Source organism: Hesperophylax consimilis, unplaced genomic scaffold (genome assembly GCF_061612785.1).
Source record: "Hesperophylax consimilis isolate HC1 unplaced genomic scaffold, BYU_Hcon_1.0 scaffold_55, whole genome shotgun sequence".
NCBI lineage: Eukaryota > Metazoa > Arthropoda > Insecta > Trichoptera > Limnephilidae > Hesperophylax > Hesperophylax consimilis.
Window position 1 is genome coordinate 285,488 of NW_028301285.1, and position 25,660 is coordinate 311,147.

General features: G+C 40.1%; 2 protein-coding genes across 2 annotated transcripts in view; one reads left to right on the forward strand and one right to left on the reverse strand.

Moving 5' to 3' along the window:
* The window catches only part of LOC149408825 (uncharacterized), a 286,048-nt gene that overhangs the window by 228,636 nt on the left and 31,752 nt on the right, over positions 1-25,660 (forward strand). Inside the window, exons 32-33 of the mRNA XM_089650404.1 lie at positions 10,036-10,218; positions 10,726-11,351. Coding sequence (XP_089506530.1) covers positions 10,036-10,218; positions 10,726-11,351 — 809 coding nt within the window. The remainder of the gene's footprint in view (positions 1-10,035; positions 10,219-10,725; positions 11,352-25,660) is intronic.
* Positions 22,694-24,693, reverse strand: LOC149408826 (uncharacterized). Its single transcript, XM_089650401.1, has 2 exons — positions 24,472-24,693; positions 22,694-23,682 (listed from the first exon to the last, which is right to left on the reverse strand). Exons 1-2 carry the CDS (start codon positions 24,691-24,693, stop codon positions 22,744-22,746), a joined length of 1,161 nt encoding a protein of 386 aa, XP_089506527.1. The 3' UTR covers positions 22,694-22,743.

Sequence of the window (25,660 nt, forward strand, 5' to 3'; positions counted from 1 at the left end):
AAACCTTTAATGTTTATTGTGGGTACATTAAATTTATGATTTGTATTGCATCATCTGGGATTAATTGGAGTCTAAATTTTATCACAATCATATTTGATAGTCAAAGTTACATGCTTTATTTAAATCATGACATGGAAGTCTCAGCCCGTTTGGTACCATATAGCCTGAAAAAAAATAGATTTTTAAATTCGAACCCAAGTCTTTAATTTGTGCCTATAAGAATGATGATTCTTCGAAATTACAACATTATGCTGATTTTGTGTCTAATTTCGTTTTGAAATATGTTTCTTATGCCTATTCAAAAATATCAGGCCGTTTGGTATCTCATAGAGCCTGAAAAAATGGCTTTTAAAATTCGAACCCAAGTCTGAAATCAGTGCCGGTAGGAATTATGATTTTTAAAAAGATTCAACTTAATGCAGATTTTTTGAAATATTTCGTTTTGGACCATGATTCTAACCACGATTCCAAAATTTCAGCCCGTTCTGTATCATTTTGCCTGAAAAAATGGATTGTAATGTTCGAACCCAAGTCTTAAATTAGTGCCTATTTGGGGATCAGTGGTTAGGCACGAAATGAAAGAAGGTTGTGAAGGTCACATGTGTTTTATTGGTGAGTCAGTTGCCGTGACGAGGAGATGATGTAGGACAGATGATGAATACTCCGGTTGCTGCAGTGATGTGCTGGTCAAGCGCGGGTCAGTGAGTTGACGCCGGGCGCTGGTGACCGGGACTCGATGTAGGTCAGGCACTGGCGAAGAACGTAGGTCTTCAGGCACTCCAGTGCTGACGAGAAGGCCGAAGGTGCGGCAGACCTTGTAGGCGGTTGAGCGGGAACGATGTAGACCAGTGAGGATGCAGCGTGTCCTCGTGGTGGTCATGATGGCGTGGAAGAAGCGCTGGTCAGAGACGCTGGAACCAGGGCGCTTGTAATCCGATGTAGCGCTGGCCATGGACACGGCCGAGGCGCTAAGATGATGTCCCGATAGAGTCCATGATGATAGGGGCGAAGCCGGGTACGTGTCCTTCGCGCTAGCGTGAGCGCGGGTGATCACTCGTTGATCCTTGTAGGCTGACGGCGGAACGGTAACTGATGACTGACTGACTGACTCGCTGCGTCGGGCTTATTTATACTACACGGCCGACGGCGGCAGTAGGTAGGTGGATGGCAACTAAATCCTAGGCACTCGCACAGACTGTACGTTTCAGGAACCTTCGATAGCGCGGCAATTATGCATAGGCGGCAGACTCGTTCCTTCTGGCGAGTTCTCGTAATGTGTAAGACGGCTCGTGACGTATTGTCACCTGGTAGACAGGTAGGTATGTACCTACTTGCAGTACGTAGGTTGCTTTGTTTACGATTTGAACTGCAGGTACATAATTCGGGAGTAGGTCGATCGGTTTATTATTAATTATTTAATGTAGATTTTTCTCGACGCCACACCTATAAGAATGATGATTCTTCGAAATTACAACATTATGCTGATTTTGTGTCTAATTTCGTTTTGAAATATGTTTCTAATGCCTATTCAAAAATATAAGTCCGTTTGGTATCATAGAGCCTGAAAAAATGGCTTTTAAAATTCGAACCCAAGTCTAAAATCAGTGCCGGTAGGAATTATGATTTTTACAAAGATTCAACTGAATGCAAATTTTTAGAATTATTTCGTTTCAGACCATGATTCTCACCACTATTCCAAAATTTCAGCCCGTTCTGTATCATTTAGCTTGAAAAAATGGATTGTAAAGTTCAAACCCAAGTCTGAAAATATTTATTATTATTATTATTTTTTTTTTTTCATGTTCTCCATAAAACGGTTATACACCAATATATCATGGAGAAGATTACAAATTAAAGGTTTACACAGGCAGTTTTACTATTATGTAGCCTGAACCGTCATTTAAAACCTTTATTGAGAGAAGCATTCTCAAATTCCCTTTCGCGTGGCACTTTCCCGCTCTTTTTCAGCACCCTGTGTTGGACAAGTGGTCACCAGATGCTACACAAAAGTAAAGCGTCCCCTATGCGACTTTTGTTTACGGCATTCTTTCTCATTAGTTCTCACCAGGCAGTGATTGCCTAGGTTTTAAATGAGGTTAGGTACATAATATAAGTTTTATTGGTAGGTAAAACTATTTTATTATGTAGCCTGAACCGTCATTTAAAACCTTTATTGAGATCTGTTTGTTATCGACTGGTGACCACTAACGCTAATGTGATAATAATAATAATAATAATAATAATAATAATAGTTGGATGACTTTTATAGCGCCGTTTTTGTGCAAAAACACCTCAAGGGCGCTGATACTATTATAATACGTCAAAAAACTGGAATACCTAATAATAATAATAATAATAATTGGATAATTTGTATAGCGCCGTTTTTGTGAAAAATCACCTCAAGGGCGCTGTACAATTTATTTCCTAGGATCTACATTTGTTATTTAGACCAACTGTGCCAGCACGAGGTTCGTCATCCGTTCAGGCATGTGTCTGCCGCCAATATAGCGCTGACATGTATCTGCTGCCAATAAAGAGCGCTGACACAACATCCTCACATAGACAACAAACCTTGGCAGCACCGCTGTGACGCTCGACGAAGACAGAAGATGGAGACTCTGCTGCAAGAGTCCTAGGTAGCGAAGGAACTGTACCAGCTGCTGCAGGGAGAGAGACTACCCCGTCCACCAACTGTGCCAGCACGAGGCTCGTCATCCGTTCAGGCATGTGTCCGCCGCTAATATAGCGCTGACATGTGTCTGCTGCCAATAAAGAGCGCCGACACAATATCCTCACATAGATAACAGACCTTGGCAGCACCGCTGTGCAAAATCACCTCATCCTAGTTTACCTTAGTCTCTCCAGTCACCTCCCAGCCTTTCATGCCACCTAGTGCATCTTCTCGACCCTTTCAGACTCCTTCCTGGCTCCAATACATTCTTTCTATTGTCGTGATCTGACGATTTCACACCTCTGTCTCAGACCCTTAGGGCTCGCTTATCGCAGGCTATCATAAGCAAAATCTTGAACCAAAGTCAAAGTGAAGTTTATGAGTGTCATCTGTAACAAAATACATAAACAAAAACAGAAAATAAAAACAAAGACAAAAACTTTAAACAAAATATGGCTTATCTGTCCTCCATGCAGACATCCTCGGTTGAAAAGGTCCCGTAAATCCCAACACCACTTGACACTTGAGTCAGGTATAAAATCTTCGACTGCATTGAGAAATCTTCGTTCTAGCTTCACTTTTAAAAATTAATCGGTTTAAAATGCTATAATAATTGCAAATTCCGGCTAAACGGTAGAAGTTACGCACATTTCGTGAAATAAGAAGGTAAGCACTATATAAAACACGGATGCTGAACAATTTTCAGCGATCTCTTAGCAAGGGAAACCTTCTGAAAGGATCAAACAAACCGGAGCGGTTAAAACACGTCCGCAATCTATATAATACAGGTATACTCACGTGGTACAGTGGGTGGAATAGGGAGGCTACAGACAATGCCCTATTTACCTCTAGGGGAGTGTTAACTTCCCTTCTGTAGAATTTGGCAAAGGTGTCCCGGCTCCTCCAGTTGCCTCGAGCCAGGATGTCATCCAGTCTAAAATTATCCAGCCAGTTAAGTGACGCCACTGCTGCCCGTACACTTCCCGGGGCAGCTGTGATCTTAGCTTCTTCTAGAATTGTTTTGACCCAACGGGCGATGACTGTTCTTGAAGCTGCCTTAACTGCTCCCGATGTAGTGATGAAGAGTTCTGTTAAATTCTGCTTTGTTTCCCTCCTTTCTTTGGAGGTTTCAATCAGTTTCTTAATCCAGTATGCTGGGTCTATATTTGGCTGATTTCCGTTTCTCAACCTCCAACCTGACTGTTGGTATGTAGCAGAGTCAGTTTTGGATCCGAAAACTGGCCACAACGAGACCCCTTCCTTATTTATGGATAGTTTGTCTGGCGAACACTGTAACAAGGTCAGGTCATGCACTCTTCGTCCCGAAGCTAACAAAAGTAAAGTCGCTGCCCTTCTCGAGACTTCAAAGAGACTCAACTTTTTGGGTGGGTTAGCTTCTAACCAGGTCAACACCATTCTGGGATCCCAGATAGGAGGCTTAGACAGTTTAGGATGCCTTAATGCTGCGGCTTTGAGAACTTGTCTGACTAGAGGGTGTGAGCTTAGGTTTCCTTCTTCCGGGCTACTGAAAGTTGTTACTACCGATTTATGGAGTCGAATTGTGCTGGGAGAGAAATTGTCTTCTAAACTAAGATCTGTTAAAAATCTTGCCAGGTTACTTCCTGTAGGGACATTCGGGTTTACCCCGTGATTTAATGCCCACTTTTGCCACCTAAGCCATGCCGGTTTATATGTTTTAAGTGTGGATTCTCTCCAACCTGACTTTAAAAATTCTTTCTGTTTGTCCGACCAATCTGTTAATGACTGACTCCACCCCGGCACTTCCACACCTCCAAAATAAAATCCTCTACTTGTGGAGGGGGTTTCAAGGTTCTGGTGTCTATCAGCACTTCTGTCAGGTTCATTATGGTGAAAGGAGGGCTCGTCGCTCGACTTTTCAAGTCTGGTCTCCAGAATACTTTCTTCCATCTCGGGGCTACAATCAGGTATAGGCCCTTGGCCCGGTTGAGGTGTGCGAGAACTCTCGGCATGAGGCATGGAGGGGGGAACACCCAAGCTAGAGGAAAATCCCACTCTCGAGTCCAAGCGTTGACAAAACTTGCCTCTTTGTCGAATACATTTAGGGACACATAATCTTCTACAACGTGAGCTGTCTCCGATGCAAACAGGTCTATAGTTGGTCTCCCCCATTTTGCAAAAATCAATTTTGTTGCTGCTGGTAAAAGATGCCACTCCGGAGGTTCCCGTTTTCTGGAGAGTTGATCTGCCACCTCGTTGAACCTTCCTGGTAGGTAGTGAGCAGACAGTGAAATGCGATACGTGTCTGTCATCTGAAGGACTTGACGAGTCGCTTCGAGCAATGTCTTGGATCGTGTGCCGCCTTCGTTGCGAAGGTACGCGACCACCGATTTGTTGTCTGACTGGATCAGGAGACCCGAGTCTGACAGCTCTGGCCCGTGAGGAGTAAGTGCTGCCAGCACGGCGAGCGTTTCCTTGACATTGCTGTGGAGAGGTTGCTGTGTTTGGGACCAAGCTCCACTCAATCTGAGGTCGTCTAGCTGCGCACCCCATCCCCAGTCCGAGGCGTCGGTCGTGAGGGTGTGACGAATCACTGCTTGATGCATTGGTGACCACGTCTGCAGGGACCTGCTCCACCATCTCAGCTCCTCTATCGCTGTTCGAGGAATGGGATGGAGTCGTCTCGGTTTGAATGCAGGCAGCTTGCGACTGGCACACTGTAACATGCGAAGGTTAAGCCTGCCTCTATGAATGGCGAAACTAGCAAAATGGAGGGTACCCAAGAGGCTCTGGGCCTGCTCAAGTGACCACCTTCCTAGATTAATGTATTGTTTCAGTAAATTTGTTATTTTCGCTATTTTAGTTTGCGGGAGGCCTTTTAAGTCGTCCCTTGAATTCCATGAAATTCCCAAATATTCAATTTTCTGAACTGGACACAGAGTGGATTTACTGAATTGTATTATCCACCCAAGAGTTTGTAACATTGAAATAGTTTCGAATGTATGCATTTTCAATATATTCTCATTTTGATGTACTATCAAAAAATCATCTAAGTAAACAATTATTCTGAGACCTTTGTCTCTTAATTTTTGCGCTATCCAATTGGTAAGTGAAGCAAAAACCTTTGGAGCTGAGGCTAGTCCAAAAGGCAAACATGTCATTTGAAGCAGTTCTCCATTAAAAATCAGTCTCAAAAAACGGCGATGATTCTCATGAATTGGAAGATGAAAGTAGGCTTGAGAAAGGTCCACTTTAACCATCCAGTCGCCTGGTTGAATAAATGTTGCAACCTTATTAACATTAATAAGTCTGAATTTGCTAATAGCTAAGAAATTGTTCAAACGACGAAGGTTGAAGACCGGCCTAAATGACCCGTCTTGCTTCGGTATGAGAAACATCCGTGACAGAAAGGAAGGCGATATTGAAGCTGATTCCAATATCTTTTCCTTTTTCATTTTGTCTATTTGTCGTGTCATTTCGTCTGTGATTTGGGTTTTATAAGTTGAGCTTACCGTGTCTGCCACTATACTAAGAGGGGGTTTCTGCCGAAAGGGTAGCTTGTACCCTCGCAACATGGTTAGCAGTGTTGGTGGTGCTTCTAATTCTTCCCATTTGCTTATAAAGTGCTGCAATTGCCCCCCCTGAAACGCCTTCTCCGGATAGTCATAGCCTATCCTTGTTGCCAAAATTCCTTCGTGGTTTGGCTGGTCCCCTCTTGTCCGCACCTCTTGCATCTTGATTAGATCGCCCTCCGCGGGGGGCTTTGTTGTCTCGGAAGGGCTTGTTGTCCCGAAACGTCCTGCTTTCCCGAAAGGGCCTGCTCTCACGAAAAGGCTTCCTCACTGGCACTTTCTTGGGCATCTGCGAGCTGGTTGATGGCTGAGGGTCGAAGCTTGAATGTGGGAAGCATTTATCCAGTCCTCCCATCCGCTGAATCTGGGATTCTAGCTTCATTGGTTCAAAAAGATAACCCGCTGCTGGAGGAATATTTTTGACTGCCTCCCGTACGTAACGGCTCTTTATCTCGTTAAGGATCTCGTCCCTACGATGCTGGATCGCATTTGCTCTCCTTCCACAGACCATCTGCAGGACATCTTTGGTCACTGTCTGATATTGCGTATCCGGGGCAAATAGCGACTCCACTTTCTTGAAGAGGGAACCTGCTGACAATTCCTTGCCTTCCTCTGCACTCCAGTTTACCAGTTCCTGAAGAGATTTCTTGAGGCACTCATTTTGCTGCAACAAGTGATCCCGCGTATTGCTCTGCCTTATTCAAATGCAGGAACTCTCCATTAACCTCCAACTGGTTGAACATGGGGTTGGCCAGGTATTTTCGTACGACCTCCCCATACCTTACTTCGTTCCATTCAGGCGAACCGAAGTGTTGTAAATCTTCGATTTTCTTTACGCGGTTTGCGTCAGCCTTAGGAACTGTAGGTTCCTTACACGTGGTTTCCGCCATCGATAGGTTTAATTCCTTGAATTCATGATTAGGATTTACTAATCCCATCCCTAGCGAAGATCGTGAATTTCTCTCCACGTGTATCTCTTGATCTTCCGATGATGCGTCCTCGTCGGAATCCAAGTTTCTCCTATCTTCGTATGTTCTAGACGCCATAAAATCCTGAATAAACGAGCTAATGTGCTCCACTTGAGCCGTGAGTTTATCAATGCGATGTTTTTTTCGTAGATTTGGTCGATTTCGGCAACTTTCGTTTCGGCTCATCTTGTTTTGGCAAAATAATCTTGTTCACTTCTTCTACCGTCATCTCTACCGAATCGGATGATGACATCTCGGAGCCACTCATTGTTAATTGGACAAGAAACCAAAACACAAAACACAAGGTACACAAAACACAATGTAAATAAGCAAACAACACAAAATGGCCGACGAACTGACGAACTTTTCCGTCGTGTTTACCACGTGTTTTATCCGTTTTTAAACAGTTAAAAATTTAAAAAATACTTCGAACAGCCTCGCTGTTATAATATAATGTATTATCTTGAAATAATTATACACTTAAAATAATTATATACGGGAAAAATCGTTATAAATTCGGAGCTCTTCGCAACGACAACGCCAGCGACGGAATTTAAAACGCTAATGAGAAAGAATGCCGTAAACAAAAGTCGCATAGGGGACGCTTTACTTTTGTGTAGCATCTGGTGACCACTTGACCAACACAAGGTGCTGAAAAAGAGCGGGAAAGTGCCACGCGAAAGGGAATTTGAGAATGCTTCTCTCAATAAAGGTTTTAAATGACGGTTCAGGCTACATAATAACTATTTTTAAAACACGTCACGTCACTTAAGTTCACAAACAAACTAATGTACCACAGAAAAATAAATTACTTAAAGATTCGCAAAATAGAAATCGGTCAATATTTTACATCGACGCATAAGTCCATCAAAGCTGATTGGATCACCTAAGAAATACTATGGATGACACAACGGTTCAGCGGCGCGACATTCAAATGACTGAATGAAGATTTAACGAATCATCGCCTTCACAATGTTTTATGTAAACAATTTATTATATTTTAACCAGCAAACGTCGGATGTCAGTAAGATAAAGGATTGAACTATTTTTTGGTTCAGTTATCTGCTAAATTCGTCGTGTATTTACGTAGTATACAGCCGCTAAAGTCAAACGCATCATATGATGCGGGTAGCGTTGGGGGCACAAATTATTTTCGCATGAATTGATGCGCGTAGCGGCGAAAAAGTTAAGGGGCAGGCAGCATCCTGCTGATGCGCTCATATCTGATTTCACAATGAGTAACAGTAATGCTTTAATATTGACGTTTACCGCAGGGGTAGACAGAGAGGACGGACCGCCAAACAACTAGGTCTTGGCACACACTTCTTGCCTCATTCACATTCATATATCATATATATACAGGGTGTATCGGCACGTACCCGACAAACTTTAACCAGCTATTCATCAGCACATTTGGAGTAAAAAATGTTATGGGCACTTTGCTGTCCGGTAACATTTTTTTTTAATAAAAAATTTACTATTCATATTTTCACCACATGTCACCAATGTTTTATCCTTTGTCAAAGTTTGAAAACCCGTCTGGCAATATTTTGTTCGAGTTTCGTTGAATAATGTACGTACGTACCTACGTTGGTGCGCTTTTACAATCACAACAAAATGGTACGGCGCCATTCGTCTCATTTTTAACTATTATTATTTAGTGTGTACGAAAGGGCTAGGACACTTTTTGACACACTTGCTAATAACAACTGTTGAACAGAGAAGCAATGCAAATGACAGTGACGGAGTGTGGATTTTTTATTTATTTTTTGTTTTTAATGGAAAAAAAATGTTACCGGACAGCAAAGCGCCCATAACATTTTTTACTCCAAATGTGCTGATGAATAGTTGGTTAAAGTTTGCCGGGTACTTGCCGATACACCCTGTATATCGTCTCATACATACTTTTCTATTATTCTGACTCTTAACATGGCCCGACTCGAGTAGGTATTTGATTCACTTGATGGTGTCATGTCGAGCGTCCTCAACTTCTGCTACCATTCGCATGATATATTCTCCTTACACTCCTTTCTTTGCTTATTCGCTCTACATGCCCAAACCATCTAAGCGTCCTTTCTTAATCTTACTCATTACGCTTATATTAGCTTTGCACTCTTTGCGCATGTCCACATTTCTCACACGATCATACATGGTTTTTCGAGCTTTGAATAGGTTTATATGAGTAGAATGGATGACATGTTGTGGAAGTTTGTTCCAAGCATCCACTACTCCACTTGCAAGAATGTGTTTCCTAGGATTGGATGCAAAAGGTGTTTTGTTATTAATATTTTTATCGGTGGTGAAGATTTCTCGGATGCCAGTATAATGTCCAGATAAAATGTTCAAACCCATTACTTTTAACTTTGGTAATCTTAGTTCCTTGAGACTATCTTCATATTGCCGGTCTTTAAAAGCTCTTGGTATATTTGTAAATCGTCTCTGTACTCTGTTAGATCTTTTGCGACAAATGTACTCCATTTTTGAAAAACATATTCTATTAGAGGTCGCACTTATGTTTTTTTTATATTTTTAACATCAAGTCCAGTGTTTGTTGAAGGAAGGCTTTCCTGATTAAATATGTTATCGAATTAGAATATTGACAGGGATGACTTGTAGTAAAGTAGGTGAATCAATAATTAATAATTTTGAAGGAACAAATGAGATCAACTTTGTTCAGTACTCAAACAATCCCAAATGTTTTGTATGGGTACTGTCGTTCCGGAAACCATTTATTGGGTAACCAACACCTTGGCGCTGGGTCACTCCAAGTAGTTGCTACATTTGATCTCTTTTTAGGGGTTCTGTGCAGTGCAGCAATGACATATTTTATATTTTGTCTTTTAAGGTCATGGTCGCCACTTGTCTAGCGCTGCCGATCCAAGGAAACCAGCTGACGGCACTGGTCTCCCAGCTGGCCACCCTGTACTCCTCGCGACCTGACAGACTGCCGGCCATGCTCAGGAAGCTGCTGCACCGGGCCGAGACGGCCTTGCACATATACACGGTCTGCCGGGCGGTCCAGCACCAGGTAACAGTCAAGCAGACTCAGCTATCTCCCATGTTCACCTTATTCCCTTGACAGTAGTTTAATAATGCTCATTGGGTGACTCATGCTCCTGACACATGCTTTTGTTTATTGTCCTACTACCTGACTCAGCCTCCTCCTTGTTGTGGATCCAACTATCAAACTGTTGAGATTCTCGCTCTCGCCGAACCGTATCCGGCGCAATCACAGTAGCTCTGTGATGCACAAATGAAGTCTAAAGGACTTGAATTGTGTAAATGGGGACGAATACCAACATAACGTATAAGAATGTTCCTTTCACCAGTTTTCCTATGGCATATCAGTGCTGAATCGAGTGCCTTCCTAAGCTGGCGGCTGGCTGAATAATCTCAGTATTCCACTTTAACCTCCACCAACTTTCTCCGCCATAAGAAGAAAAAGAACCTTGGATTGTTCTGAACTTCGACTGTTTGCAGTCCCAATGGTTTGTTGGTTGTTTCAATTATTGTAACATCTTTGGTTTGTTTACAGTTTGGCGAAACTCAGCGTGCCTTCGTCTGCGAGCTCTACATCCGCGCCCTCACCACCGGCATGAATGAACTGGAGCGCCAGAAACTCAGTAGCGAAGAAAGTGCTGCTGCCACGGCCACCACTCACCTCCTCGCCGGCTGGTTTCTCAACCTGGCCGACTTCTTCGCCAGCAACTGCAGCGTCAGCTCAGAGTGCGTCCTCACCGCCTTCTCGCTCAACCCGTCCCAGCAATGCTACCGGCGCGTCGAGGAATGCTCTCACCTCATGAGCAAGACCATCAAATTCATAGAACCGGAAGATAGAGGCAGTGAAAGCGATAATAACGCTAATAAAAGGCTCGATTCCAAAAGCTCCGCCAATACGGCGAGCGAGAATACAAATAATCAAGAGTGTTTAAATAGTAATAGGCTCGATGGTGTTACAAATTCTCCCGGTAGTTTGAAAGACAATAGTGATATTGGTTCCTCGGACGAGGGTGTTTGTGATGGGTTAGATCTCACTCAGAGAGTGGTGTCGGGAGCCGTGCTCGATGGGGAGGGCTTGGGGCTGTCTTTGGACGTGTGCAGGGATTTAGCGGTGCTGCTTAGTGGACCCCGGTTGAAGACGTTGACTTGGAAACTCAGCTGGTGAGTTCTTTTTACGTGTGTATTTTTATAGTGCTGAAATTTCAAGTGGCTATTATTTCCTTATGCTGTGAGCAACTACGAATAACGCGTACTTGTGTAGCAAATTGTGGCTACCTATTGAGTGTGGTTGCCTAACTTTGCTTTGATTGCTTTTTCTGTACATTAACGGCCCTCGCTATTAAATGTTTCTAGCTCGAATTCGGATATCGAACTCGCTGCACCAGCAGCTGGCAAGTGCGTTCCATTCAAAATCAACACGCACAGAGCAAAACAATTTATTATTAATTAAAGATATTGTGATTTTGAAAATGATGTTAAAATATATTTTAGAATGTAATGCAATATAACGATAGCTTGATTCATGGAGGAGGTTCTCAGTCACAACATTTAATATAACTTTTTATTTGGAACTTTTTTTGATACATACATAGATGAGATGTATTACGATGTGTACCCATACAAAGGTACACATCGTAATACATAAAGAGTGACAAAAGGCTTGGCCTTTGTTCCAGCCTGGTTTCGCAGTGCGGCCGGGCATTGTTTTTTTTTTTTTTTTTTTTTTTTTTTTTATATATTTTTTTTTTTTATTTAGGAGAAAAAACAGATACAGATATCAATTGACAAGAATATACAAAACATCAACTAGAGAATTTACCTGCATCCAAACTATTTCTCACGAATTAACTTAAACAGCAGTTAAAAACATTTACAAATATTTTGACTTATAAATAGGGGAAAAATATATACATAAGAATATTATTTTACAAATAGAGATATGAAAGAAATGCGCAATATCCTTATAAGAATTTACAAATTATTTTTGAAAAAATTTGGGTAAAACAAAAAAAAATATATATATATATATATATATAAATAGATAAACAATGTTAACCGGTCAGCAACGTAAGCAGATATACACGATAAAATAACGATAGCAGTCAAGTACAATAAGCGTGTTTACACGTCAACGCGTGTGTTTCCACAAAAATCGTCATAACTCCGTTATTCTTCTAGTGACATCCCTAAAACAAAAAGTAGAATATTCGTATTGAATGAAGCTTCACATCTCTATTCAAAGTTATCCATAGAAACCCGTAAAAAGACCTACTCAGTGGAAGCAAATTTTACCCGCCAAATCGTAAAACGACGCCAAGAAAGCCGTTTGACGTGCCGAAGTTTAATTATTTTTTTTAAAAATATATTTTGTATGAAATGGTCAAAAAGTGAAGTGACAGAATTGTTTATTGTACATTTGTACGATGAAATAAGTGTTTTTTTTTTTACATTATCCGTGATTTTAGTATCGTTTTTACATAAAACATTACAGGTGAGTCATTTTTACAATTTTTTCATGTTTCCATTCTAAATTTAAATATTTACAAATGTTAATATTTATTTATGATACAACAATTTGAAAGCCTATTTTGTAACCTTTCTAAAACAGTTTTTACTATTCGGCTCCGTTCAGTAATGTTTCATTTATAGAGCTTTGATTGTGAGGCGGTAATAACACAACGTTTTCGTGAAATTGACATTTCGGTTAAGACATCTTAGCTTCAAGTTCGCGAAAAGTCGGAGGGGTTAAACAGAAATTAAAAAATATATACATATTTAAACAAGTATGTCTAAGTTTTTTACTATGAACTTTGTAGGAAAACAGTCTTCATTTTTCTACTAAAAGTAGTGCGTGTATCAAAAAATAAGTCAGAGTCCTTGAGGTTTTGGTTCTGATTAAGTGATTCGCACATTCTTCTGATTGGATCCCTGACACCAGCATTTGTACGCGTCCTGCTAATGTGGAATAAGTCGTTAAGCCTTGTTACTCTGGGTGGTACTTTGAAGTTTATTAATTTCAGTAAGTCGGGACAGTCAATAACGTTGTTACAGATTTTATACAGAGTCATGAGATCAAGGTATGTTCGCCGGTTAGATAGAGTGGAGACTTTATAACTCGAGAGCATATTTATGTACCCGCATTTGGGTGCGCTCATTCTGTAATTGAGGCATCGCAGAAATTTATTTGAATACTTTCAATATTTTCTTTATAGATATCGTAAAGTGGATTCCATATGGAGGTGCAGTATTCAAGTTGAGAACGGACTAGAGTGTGGTAAAGAAGAAGATATGTTTCAGGTTTTCGAAATTCACGGCTGTTTCTGATGACAAATCCTAGCATGCTATAAGCTTTATTCACAATATTATCAATGTGCGCATCGAAGTGGAGTTTGGAATCAAAAAGAACGCCTAGATCTCTTATACAGTAAACGCGCTCGAGTAAATAATTACCAATACAATAATTGTGTTTGATAGCGTTGTGGTTTTTAGTGAAACTTATTTGTTTACATTTATTGTAGCTTAGGTAAATTTTGTTTTCATTGCAAAACGTTTCGAACCTTACTAAGTCGCTTTGTATGAGCAGACAATCGTTTAGATTCCGAACAATGGCAAATATTAATTAATACTAAATAATAGTTAATACTTAATAGTTAATACTTAATAGTTAATAGTTAATACTAAATTGTCTAGTTTGATTTGAGGTCACGGATTCAAAACAAATTTAATTTAATTTATATGAGTATATCATATTGTAGAATCAATTTTTTTTATATAGGTAGGTATATATAATGAATCTGTACCTCGTTCCAAAGTGGAAGATACGTTCAGTATCACCCTGGTGAGAGACCATAATTCAGGATTGAAAGTTGCTTGAGAACGGCGTAGATATGTTTAGTGACTAGATCTGAATACTGAATAGCCAGGAACTTTCCAACCCCCCTCTTCCCTGTCTCTAAATATGTGGACTACATATATAAATAAAATTTCTTTTGAAGACACTTCAATGAAATAAAATGTTATTGATTTCTTCTTAACAATTCCTTCTTACATGTTTTGGTTTTAGCTGAAACCAATTTTACTTTACTTCTTTTCTTTATTATGCACTTTTCTAAATTCTCAGGATTTCAAATAGGCATGCAGCGATTATGTGGAGGATCAATTAATTCGGGTAGCATGCAAAAATTGTAAAAGCGTTTCAGCTGTTCAACCATATTAGTCTGCCAAAATTCGTCATCCCGTAAAATTTTTCGATTTTTATTCCGAGTTCAATCCATACAACAAACATACAAATATCTTTTTTGTTCCATGAAATTGGCCCCGAACCTGGTAAAACCAGTCGTGAGATATATTTACTAGCATTCCTCCATTTTTGTTAAGTTTCCAAAAGGTAATTTTTTTGGATTATACTGCTTCATATATGAGCATGCTGCGAAAGAATATTTAATTTCAATCACGGTGTCTTCAGAAGAAATTCCGTCTCGGGTCGCACCCATATACGGATACTCTTCGTCTATGAAAAGACCACACTTTTCTATGGTAATGCTTTTTAGTCCTGCAAGCTCCTTCAGGACATTGTATTCATGTTTTTGTTCGTGTCGAATTGAAGGAATATTTGATAAGGATTGCTGATACAGTATATTTTTGACTGATGGAGCGCATCTGATATTTTGCCGCCGTTTGCACACTTTAAACCACGATGCCGTAATCATATTGCGGCGCATCTCGATCCACTTTCCACTAGATGCTTGAAGTACTGTCGCCTTTTTAATTGCTTGCCTATCTTTGGCTATGGTAAAAAGCCTTTTAACACTTTCACTGCGTTATTTTAATATGGCGTAAACCAACTGTGCTGATAAAATACGAAATTTTCATAACGGGACTACTTCCCTAATCCGAAAAAAATTCTGACTTTTGCATGTTTGGTTTATTATTGGGGATCGCACCTACCAATCGCACTGCCTGACAGCGCTACATACTCTCCAGTTGTTATGTAATTGGCAGGACAAAATAGTAGGCGTCATTGCGTAATGGTGAGTTTACACGAGACATTTACTGTACTATTTACTCATCAAGAAATTATATTTTTTATAAATTATTAGTAAACTCAAGATTGATTTTTTTTACTACTACAACGGGGTAAACAGAGAAAACAGAACGCCAGACTACCCTGTCCTTACACACAATCTTTGCTTTCACCACGTTCATGCAGTTTGTCATATATAGTATAGTTATAACAAATTGATTTTGACCGCCTAAAAAGGGTAATTATATAGTATTGTTATAACAGTATTGTTATAAAAAGAGAAAGTGCAGGCAAAACCATCGTGAACAGGTAATTATCGGTTTGAAATGAAACAATGGGGTTTTTCTAGATTATTTACATCATGTTAATTCCTAAAGCAGTGAATCGGTTATTGATTTTGACCGCCTAAAGAGGGTAATTATATAGTATTGTTATAAAAAGAGAAAGTGCAGGCAAAACCATCGTGAACAGGTAATTATCGGTTTGAAATGAAACAATGGGGGTTTTTCTAGATTATTTTCATCATGGTAATTCCTAAAGCAGGGTTCGATACAAAATCCAGGCATCTGTGGACATTCCTTGCCGCAATAATTAGAATCGTTCCGTTTTTGATTTTTTTCCCAGCAATATTTGAATTGCCTTTTTTTTACTTTTCCTTTGTCGTTTCTTTCGCATAGGGCTGGCAAATGTCTTATATTTGACACTAGTGGACGAGGAATGGCAGAAGAGGACCAAGTAAATTATCGATTACTTCCAGTCTAAAATCATATAGACTTTTCTTACGCTCACTTTGTGCATTGTACAGATAGTAAGCATTTATTAGCATTGATTGGAAAATGTGAATTCCCAGTTTCTTATACCACCTCAAAGTTTTTCGACGACATGGGTAGTAGGCAAGCATTTGGTTGTGAAAATCTACGCCGCTCATGTGTTTGTTGTATTCAATAATCATTTTTGGCTTACAAACCTCCTTTCCTCGACGATTGGTAGTTTTCGTCAATTGCCCATCGAATTCGGAAGATATCGTCACAATTTCACGTCGATCCTTCCATTTTGTGACGCATATCCCTTTATTTGTATACATGCTGGTAGACTCTCCGGTTTTTAATTTTTTTTCAGTAACTTCCTTCGGTGTGTCCTTCCGGTTTGATCTGAGGGTCCCAGTAACAAATGTTTTGTTTTCTAATAAATGCTCCGTCAATGGAACGCTATTATAGAAATTCTCCATGTATAAACTGTGCCCGACTCCAGTCTTTCCTTCCATCAATTTCTTCACCACTTTGTTTGGTGTGGTCTTTACCACCGAGTTCGATGTCTACTGCACCACCATAAACAATTATTTTTAGGGCCAATCCATTTGACTGACCCAACATATACAGTTTTATGCCATATTTCGCTTTTTTCCCTTTCATGTATTGACGGATCAATAGTCTCCCTCTCCAGAGCACCAGCGATTCATCGATGGAAAGATTTTTAGTAGGAGTATATATAATCTCCATCCTATCATTGAAAAAATCGATGAGTGGCTGAATTTTTCCTAAACTTGTTGATTCTTCCTCATTACTATTGAAGTGAAGCACTCTAAGGATAAGTAGAAACCTATCTCGAGCCATGTATTGAGAAAATGTTGGCAGGTTGAATAAATGATTTTTCTTCCAATAGTCGTTTAGGCGATTCATCCTAATAGTTCCCATGTGGAAAATAAGCCCTAAAAACTTCCTGAATTCCTCGATTGTTAGGTCCCTCCACCTTGTGATTCGGCTTTTATCACCTTTCGACTTTGATAACACCTCTACCGCATAATCGTTTGTTTGTTTGATGACCATCTCACACAAATCATCGTTGGCGATGGCATTGAAAAAGTTGATCGGTTCTCTTCCTGCTTCCATAAAATTTATGCCAGATAGACCGGTAAATGGGATGTGATGTGATGGTTTGGGTGAATTTGACCACTGTCTTGGTTCGGACATTGATGGTTGGTTTGGAGGCAGTGGTGATGCTGCCGGTTCTGGCTGGATAATGTCATCTTCATCCGATTCATCGTTATCCATGTCTTCCAAGTCATCTTCATCCGATTCGGGGAAGATCTCTAAGTCGCTTCCCGAATCGTCAAAATCACTATCGGTGTCGCTAAAGTCGTCATCTAGCCTAGCTCTTTTGGATGTTGATGGCTGATCCATATTTCAAGGTATGTATAACACAAAAAAAATATCAAAAGTCCAACACAAAAATAATAATAAAAACACTTTACAGTAAATGAATTCAATATAAATTACTTGTAGTCTAAAACACAATATTTTGATTCAAAAGTCTGAACACACAAAAAATAATAACGGAAAGTCTAATAAAAAATACTTCTAAACAAGGAGACAATTTGTATAAAGTCAATAACAATCACAATTACCGCACACACATATAATTCGTTGTAGTTGTGTGAAACGTATAGAAAAAGTCGCGTGTAAACTCGCCACAACGGTACTACGGTAGAAAAAAAACAATAGCGACCGACCCGTGCAACATATAGATGTATATTGAAGTTATCCTACATGCTGACGGTATTATATACACAATCCGTTTGTGCTAACGTTTTTTTATTATCATTTCTGTAAGTTATAAGATGCCCGTACCTTGTACGGGCAGCGCATCCCGCGAACTTTGTATCGCCCGTACCTGCTACGGGCTCAGCACTGGACGTGTTAAACAAATCATCTTTGGCTGTCTCATACGATGCTTGGTCCATATCAGGTTTTTCTGCATTGGAACCATATGCTGATCTTTTGCTGGAGCGAGCTGCAGGGTTTTTCTTTTCTTTTTTTTTACTTAATACTTGTTGATTATTTTTCTGCAATCTTTTTAATTCTAATTTTTTTATGAGTTTTCCGGGACTATTATTTTTTTATTTATTTATTTATAATGTATTACAAAAAACATGGTAAGTAACACATTATTCCCAATGAGTTGAGATAAAACTCATTACGGGAAGTACAGACACATAAAATACATTTTACAAGGATATTACACTTTTAAAAAAAATACAACATATTGAAAAGGAAAAGAAAAATAAATAAAAAAGGAAAAATACATTGTTAAGAATAGAGATTTTAGAAATACTGAGAGACATCTATACACATGAAACATAGTAAACCAACATATGAAAGCGAGCGAAAATTCACTGGTTTAAAAACATTTTCAGGAAATAATCTTTAAGCGTTTTAACTAATATTTTTTTGTTAGTTACTGATTGCTTTATTTCATTAGGTAATGCATTGTATTGTCTATATGCAATATATTGTAATGAGTTAATACCAAATTTTGTTGTGTGGGTAGACGATGCTAGGTGTATTAGATTTTGGGACCGTGTTTTAATAATAATAATAATAATTGGATAATTTGTATAGCGCCGTTTTTGTGAAAAATCACCTCAAGGGCGCTGTACAATTTATTTCCTAGGATCTACATTTGTTATTTAGACCAACTGTGCCAGCACGAGGTTCGTCATCCGTTCAGGCATGTGTCTGCCGCCAATATAGCGCTGACATGTATCTGCTGCCAATAAAGAGCGCTGACACAACATCCTCACATAGACAACAAACCTTGGCAGCACCGCTGTGACGCTCGACGAAGACAGAAGATGGAGACTCTGCTGCAAGAGTCCTAGGTAGCGAAGGAACTGTACCAGCTGATGCAGGGAGAGAGACTACCCCGTCCACCAACTGTGCCAGCACGAGGCTCGTCATCCGTTCAGGCATGTGTCCGCCGCTAATATAGCGCTGACATGTGTCTGCTGCCAATAAAGAGCGCCGACACAATATCCTCACATAGATAACAGACCTTGGCAGCACCGCTGTGCAAAATCACCTCATCCTAGTTTACCTTAGTCTCTCCAGTCACCTCCCAGCCTTTCATGCCACCTAGTGCATCTTCTCGACCCTTTCAGACTCCTTCCTGGCTCCAATACATTCTTTCTATTGTCGTGATCCGACGATTTCACACCTCTGTCTCAGACCCTTAGGGCTCGCTTATCGCAGGCTATCATAAGCAAAATCTTGAACCAAAGTCAAAGTGAAGTTTATGAGTGTCATCTGTAACAAAATACATAAACAAAAACAGAAAATAAAAACAAAGACAAAAACTTTAAACAAAATATGGCTTATCTGTCCTCCATGCAGACATCCTCGGTTGAAAAGGTCCCGTAAATCCCAACACCACTTGACACTTGAGTCAGGTATAAAATCTTCGACTGCATTGAGAAATCTTCGTTCTAGCTTCACTTTTAAAAATTAATCGGTTTAAAATGCTATAATAATTGCAAATTCCGGCTAAACGGTAGAAGTTACGCACATTTCGTGAAATAAGAAGGTAAGCACTATATAAAACACGGATGCTGAACAATTTTCAGCGATCTCTTAGCAAGGGAAACCTTCTGAAAGGATCAAACAAACCGGAGCGGTTAAAACACGTCCGCAATCTATATAATACAGGTATACTCACGTGTTACAGTGGGTGGAATAGGGAGGCTACAGACAATGCCCTATTTACCTCTAGGGGAGTGTTAACTTCCCTTCTGTAGAATTTGGCAAAGGTGTCCCGGCTCCTCCAGTTCCCTCGAGCCAGGATGTCATCCAATCTAAAATTATCCAGCCAGTTAAGTGACGCCACTGCTGCCCGTACACTTCCCGGGGCAGCTGTGATCTTAGCTTCTTCTAGAATTGTTTTGACCCAACGGGCGATGACTGTTCTTGAAGCTGCCTTAACTGCTCCCGATGTAGTGATGAAGAGTTCTGTTAAATTCTGCTTTGTTTCCCTCCTTTCTTTGGAGGTTTCAATCAGTTTCTTAATCCAGTATGCTGGGTCTATATTTGGCTGATTTCCGTTTCTCAACCTCCAACCTGACTGTTGGTATGTAGCAGAGTCAGTTTTGGATCCGAAAACTGGCCACAACGAGACCCCTTCCTTATTTATGGATAGTTTGTCTGGCGAACACTGTAACAAGGTCAGGTCATGCACTCTTCGTCCCGAAGCTAACAAAAGTAAAGTCGCTGCCCTTCTCGAGACTTCAAAGAGACTCAACTTTTTGGGTGGGTTAGCTTCTAACCAGGTCAACACCATTCTGGGATCCCAGATAGGAGGCTTAGACAGTTTAGGATGCCTTAATGCTGCGGCTTTGAGAACTTGTCTGACTAGAGGGTGTGAGCTTAGGTTTCCTTCTTCCGGGCTACTGAAAGTTGTTACTACCGATTTATGGAGTCGAATTGTGCTGGGAGAGAAATTGTCTTCTAAACTAAGATCTGTTAAAAATCTTGCCAGGTTACTTCCTGTAGGGACATTCGGGTTTACCCCGTGATTTAATGCCCACTTTTGCCACCTAAGCCATGCCGGTTTATATGTTTTAACCCTTTCCTAACGGCTATGAGAAAAAAGTACAAAATTAATGGTTTTATATGAGATTCTTAATAATATGTTGTAAAGGAAACACATAAATTTTTTTTAGATTTTTATTTGCATTCCAGGTATTATTACTGTGACCTGGACTAATTTGTACCGTCAGGAACTTTGTGTATCATAGTAATGTGTATAATAGGAACTTTTAAAACATAGGTTTTTTTTTAAAACTAATTAAATCGTTAAATAAATATTAATAGTTATAAATAATTAAAAATGAATCTCGTGGTATTCAGTAAAGCAGTTTTTCTTTTCATTTAGACATAAAAATACATTGCAGTAAGAACATTTTGAGTGAGGCTTTTTCTGTATCTTCTTGATGCTTCCCCCAGTCAGATTCTGTCAATTCCAAAACCACTCTTTCTCCTAAAGTGCAATCGGAAAATTTTGCATTCATTACTTCGTCTTTTCCTTAAAAAATCATGAATTTTTTTATAAAACCTCTTTGGTCAGCCAGACACCATAGCTTATAGCCTCTCTTTATTGGTTTCATCGGAAGATATTGTTTCAAGACTGACCTTCCCTTGAATTTTATCATTGATTCATCAACACTCACTTCTCTCGTTCCGTGGTAGCACCCTTGAAATTGTTTGTTCAAAGCATCAACTATAGGTCTGATTTTTTATAGTTTGTCTTTGCAGTTAGGAAGCAGTTGAGAGTTATCATTGCAATGGAGGTTGGACAAAATAATTGCAAAACTATCTCTGGGCATGGTCTTGCTTACCAAAGGATTGTTCAAATCAGGGACCGATGAAAAATGATCTGTCCATGAAGGTCTAGTATTGTAGGCCATGTAAAAGTTCATTCCAATAAAAGCCATCAGTTCTTCCTTTTTTAGGTTGAGGACCTTATCATGTTGGACTGCATATAAGTTACTTTGATACATAATTATATCCAGAATATCATCAATGAAAACTAAAAATTATCGGTGGGTGTATTACATCCAGCAAAACATTCTTCGACCACACCCGTATTTGTAAAATATTCTGGAAGATAAGTTTCTAAATCGCGTTTTTTCCATTTACGATTCGGCTCAATATTCTTCTTCTTTTTAGATGGTATCAAAGCAACAGTTTCTGAAGAACCGGAGAGTAATGCGCATTGACTTACTTCTCCATTTTTTTCTTCGATCTCATTTGTAACCTCAAGTTCAGCTTGATCTAAAGATTGTTCCAACGCTTCCTCGAAAATTTGATCAAATGTTCTAGATGTATGTAGTTGCATATTTTCAATATTTTCTTCGTCAGACAACTCCACATCTGAATTCGCATCGCAATCCGGAAGGTCTTCTAAAAGTAATGCTTCAACCAAAGCATTATTTTTTTAAATATCCATGTCGAAGACCTGAAAAAAGCGTAAAAAAATTGTACGGGACGATTGTATAAATTTTTTTTTTTTTTTAAATACCCACATGAGGTAAAAATTGCGAGGCGCATATGACGCCGTTCTATTTGTATAAAGAACATTAACTTTAAATTCAGTAAATTTAAATGATTCACCTCTTCAAGGCATATAAGAATCTAGTAAATCAAAAAAAAAATCAAAAAAATTGTTGTCTCATATGCATTCGTGGACTTGTTCGATATAAAAATAATAAATTTCACTCATGTCTCAAACAAATAAAGTATAACAAGAAGTTACTGACGGTACTTATTAGTCCTTAACGATTTTTCGAGTTATTCAAACACTAATAACTAGAATTATGCACTAAAAACACATTTACTACATAAACAAAACCTTAATTTCCAAGTGTAATAAACAATAATGGCACTTACCAAGTAATAACTATTTTCAAATATTTTCTAAAACAACAGCACGTCACCACGCATTACGGTCGTCGTTGCGAAGACTTATTATTTGCCCTACTTGGCGCCAAATCGCCGTACGTCAAATACTTTGCTGTTATTGGCTAGCTAGACGGTACTAGAAAGTATCGTCAGGCTTAGCAAAGGTATAGACGATAATGCGGCATAGATTTTAGGCAGGAAATCAACAGGTACAAATTTGTACGGTCAGGAAGGAAAGGGTTAAGTGTGGATTCTCTCCAACCTGACTTTAAAAATTCTTTCTGTTTGTCCGACCAATCTGTTAATGACTGACTCCACCCCGGCACTTCCACACCTCCAAAATAAAATCCTCTACTTGTGGAGGGGGTTTCAAGGTTCTGGTGTCTATCAGCACTTCTGTCAGGTTCATTATGGTGAAAGGAGGGCTCGTCGCTCGACTTTTCAAGTCTGGTCTCCAGAATACTTTCTTCCATCTCGGGGCTACAATCAGGTATAGGCCCTTGGCCCGGTTGAGGTGTGCGAGAACTCTCGGCATGAGGCATGGAGGGGGGAACACCCAAGCTAGAGGAAAATCCCACTCTCGAGTCCAAGCGTTGACAAAACTTGCCTCTTTGTCGAATACATTTAGGGACACATAATCTTCTACAACGTGAGCTGTCTCCGATGCAAACAGGTCTATAGTTGGTCTCCCCCATTTTGCAAAAATCAATTTTGTTGCTGCTGGTAAAAGATGCCACTCCGGAGGTTCCCGTTTTCTGGAGAGTTGATCTGCCACCTCGTTGAACCTTCCTGGTAGGTAGTGAGCAGACAGTGAAATGCGATACGTGTCTGTCATCTGAAGGACTTGACGAGTCGCTTCGAGCAATGTCTTGGATCGTGTGCCGCCTTCGTTGCGAAGGTACGCGACCACCGATTTGTTGTCTGACTGGATCAGGAGACCCGAGTCTGACAGCTCTGGCCCGTGAGGAGTAAGTGCTGCCAGCACGGCGAGCGTTTCCTTGACATTGCTGTGGAGAGGTTGCTGTGTTTGGGACCAAGCTCCACTCAATCTGAGGTCGTCTAGCTGCGCACCCCATCCCCAGTCCGAGGCGTCGGTCGTGAGGGTGTGACGAATCACTGCTTGATGCATTGGTGACCACGTCTGCAGGGACCTGCTCCACCATCTCAGCTCCTCTATCGCTGTTCGAGGAATGGGATGGAGTCGTCTCGGTTTGAATGCAGGCAGCTTGCGACTGGCACACTGTAACATGCGAAGGTTAAGCCTGCCTCTATGAATGGCGAAACTAGCAAAATGGAGGGTACCCAAGAGGCTCTGGGCCTGCTCAAGTGACCACCTTCCTAGATTAATGTATTGTTTCAGTAAATTTGTTATTTTCGCTATTTTAGTTTGCGGGAGGCCTTTTAAGTCGTCCCTTGAATTCCATGAAATTCCCAAATATTCAATTTTCTGAACTGGACACAGAGTGGATTTACTGAATTGTATTATCCACCCAAGAGTTTGTAACATTGAAATAGTTTCGAATGTATGCATTTTCAATATATTCTCATTTTGATGTACTATCAAAAAATCATCTAAGTAAACAATTATTCTGAGACCTTTGTCTCTTAATTTTTGCGCTATCCAATTGGTAAGTGAAGCAAAAACCTTTGGAGCTGAGGCTAGTCCAAAAGGCAAACATGTCATTTGAAGCAGTTCTCCATTAAAAATCAGTCTCAAAAAACGGCGATGATTCTCATGAATTGGAAGATGAAAGTAGGCTTGAGAAAGGTCCACTTTAACCATCCAGTCGCCTGGTTGAATAAATGTTGCAACCTTATTAACATTAATAAGTCTGAATTTGCTAATAGCTAAGAAATTGTTCAAACGACGAAGGTTGAAGACCGGCCTAAATGACCCGTCTTGCTTCGGTATGAGAAACATCCGTGACAGAAAGGAAGGCGATATTGAAGCTGATTCCAATATCTTTTCCTTTTTGTCTATTTGTCGTGTCATTTCGTCTGTGATTTGGGTTTTATAAGTTGAGCTTACCGTGTCTGCCACTATACTTAGAGGGGGTTTCTGCCGAAAGGGTAGCTTGTACCCTCGCAACATGGTTAGCAGTGTTGGTGGTGCTTCTAATTCTTCCCATTTGCTTATAAAGTGCTGCAATTGCCCCCCCTGAAACGCCTTCTCCGGATAGTCATAGCCTATCCTTGTTGCCAAAATTCCTTCGTGGTTTGGCTGGTCCCCTCTTGTCCGCACCTCTTGCATCTTGATTACATCGCCCTCCGCGGGGGGCTTTGTTGTCTCGGAAGGGCTTGTTGTCCCGAAACGTCCTGCTTTCCCGAAAGGGCCTGCTCTCACGAAAAGGCTTCCTCACTGGCACTTTCTTGGGCATCTGCGAGCTGGTTGATGGCTGAGGGTCGAAGCTTGAATGTGGGAAGCATTTATCCAGTCCTCCCATCCGCTGAATCTGGGATTCTAGCTTCATTGGTTCAAAAATTAAACTAAATTAAATGATTTCAGAATAAATATTCCGACTTTCTCACACGACGTCATCATGTTAACGGAAACTTGGTTAATCCCATCAATCTTCTCGGCTGAACTTGGATTTCAAAATCACAACATCTATCGAGTAGACCGGAGTCTAAAAACCAGCTCCAATACAAGAGGCGGAGGAGTCCTGATAGCAGTCCACAAAAGGGTTACTTCGAAAGTGCTTAAAGTTTTGTGCTGGTGTATGTCTGAATTAAATGCTGGTTTGATGTTAGTGTGTGAGGATCTATGTATGATTTGTAATATTGTACAAGTGATATTGTATTTAGGTAGAACCGTAAAAGGAAGTATGTTTGTCTTTAAATATATATCTTTGATATGTGTATTCCACGGTAGACGGTAGATATTCCTTATTGCTCGATTTTGAATCACTTGTATTTCTGATATTTGTTTTTTTAGTAATAGTGCCCCAGATACTAACTAAATAACTCAGATGGGAGTGAATCATCGCATAGTATGTGGCCCGTAGTAGAGATGTAGAGAGAAGACCTTGGAGTCGGTACAGTACGCCGGTTATTGGGGATATTTTAGATTTCACATGCTCAACATGGGAATTCCACGAAAGTTTAGTCTATTAATAGCCCTAAATATTTCGTGACTTCTATATTTTGGAGCTTCTCAGTTCCAAGTGTGATATTCATGGGCACATAATCCTTATTACCGAAAGTTAGGTAGTGCGTTT

What these genes read in the sequence shown, in the direction of transcription:
- LOC149408826 (XM_089650401.1), bottom strand. Translation starts at nt 24,693, where the DNA reads ATGCAAGAGGTGCGGACAAGAGGGGACCAGCCAAACCACGAAGGAATT. An exon ending in TAAGTATAGTGGCAGACACG is followed by an intron (nt 23,683 to 24,471) that starts GTAAGCTCAACT and finishes CGCATGTTACAG; the next exon opens with TGTGCCAGTCGCAAGCTGCC.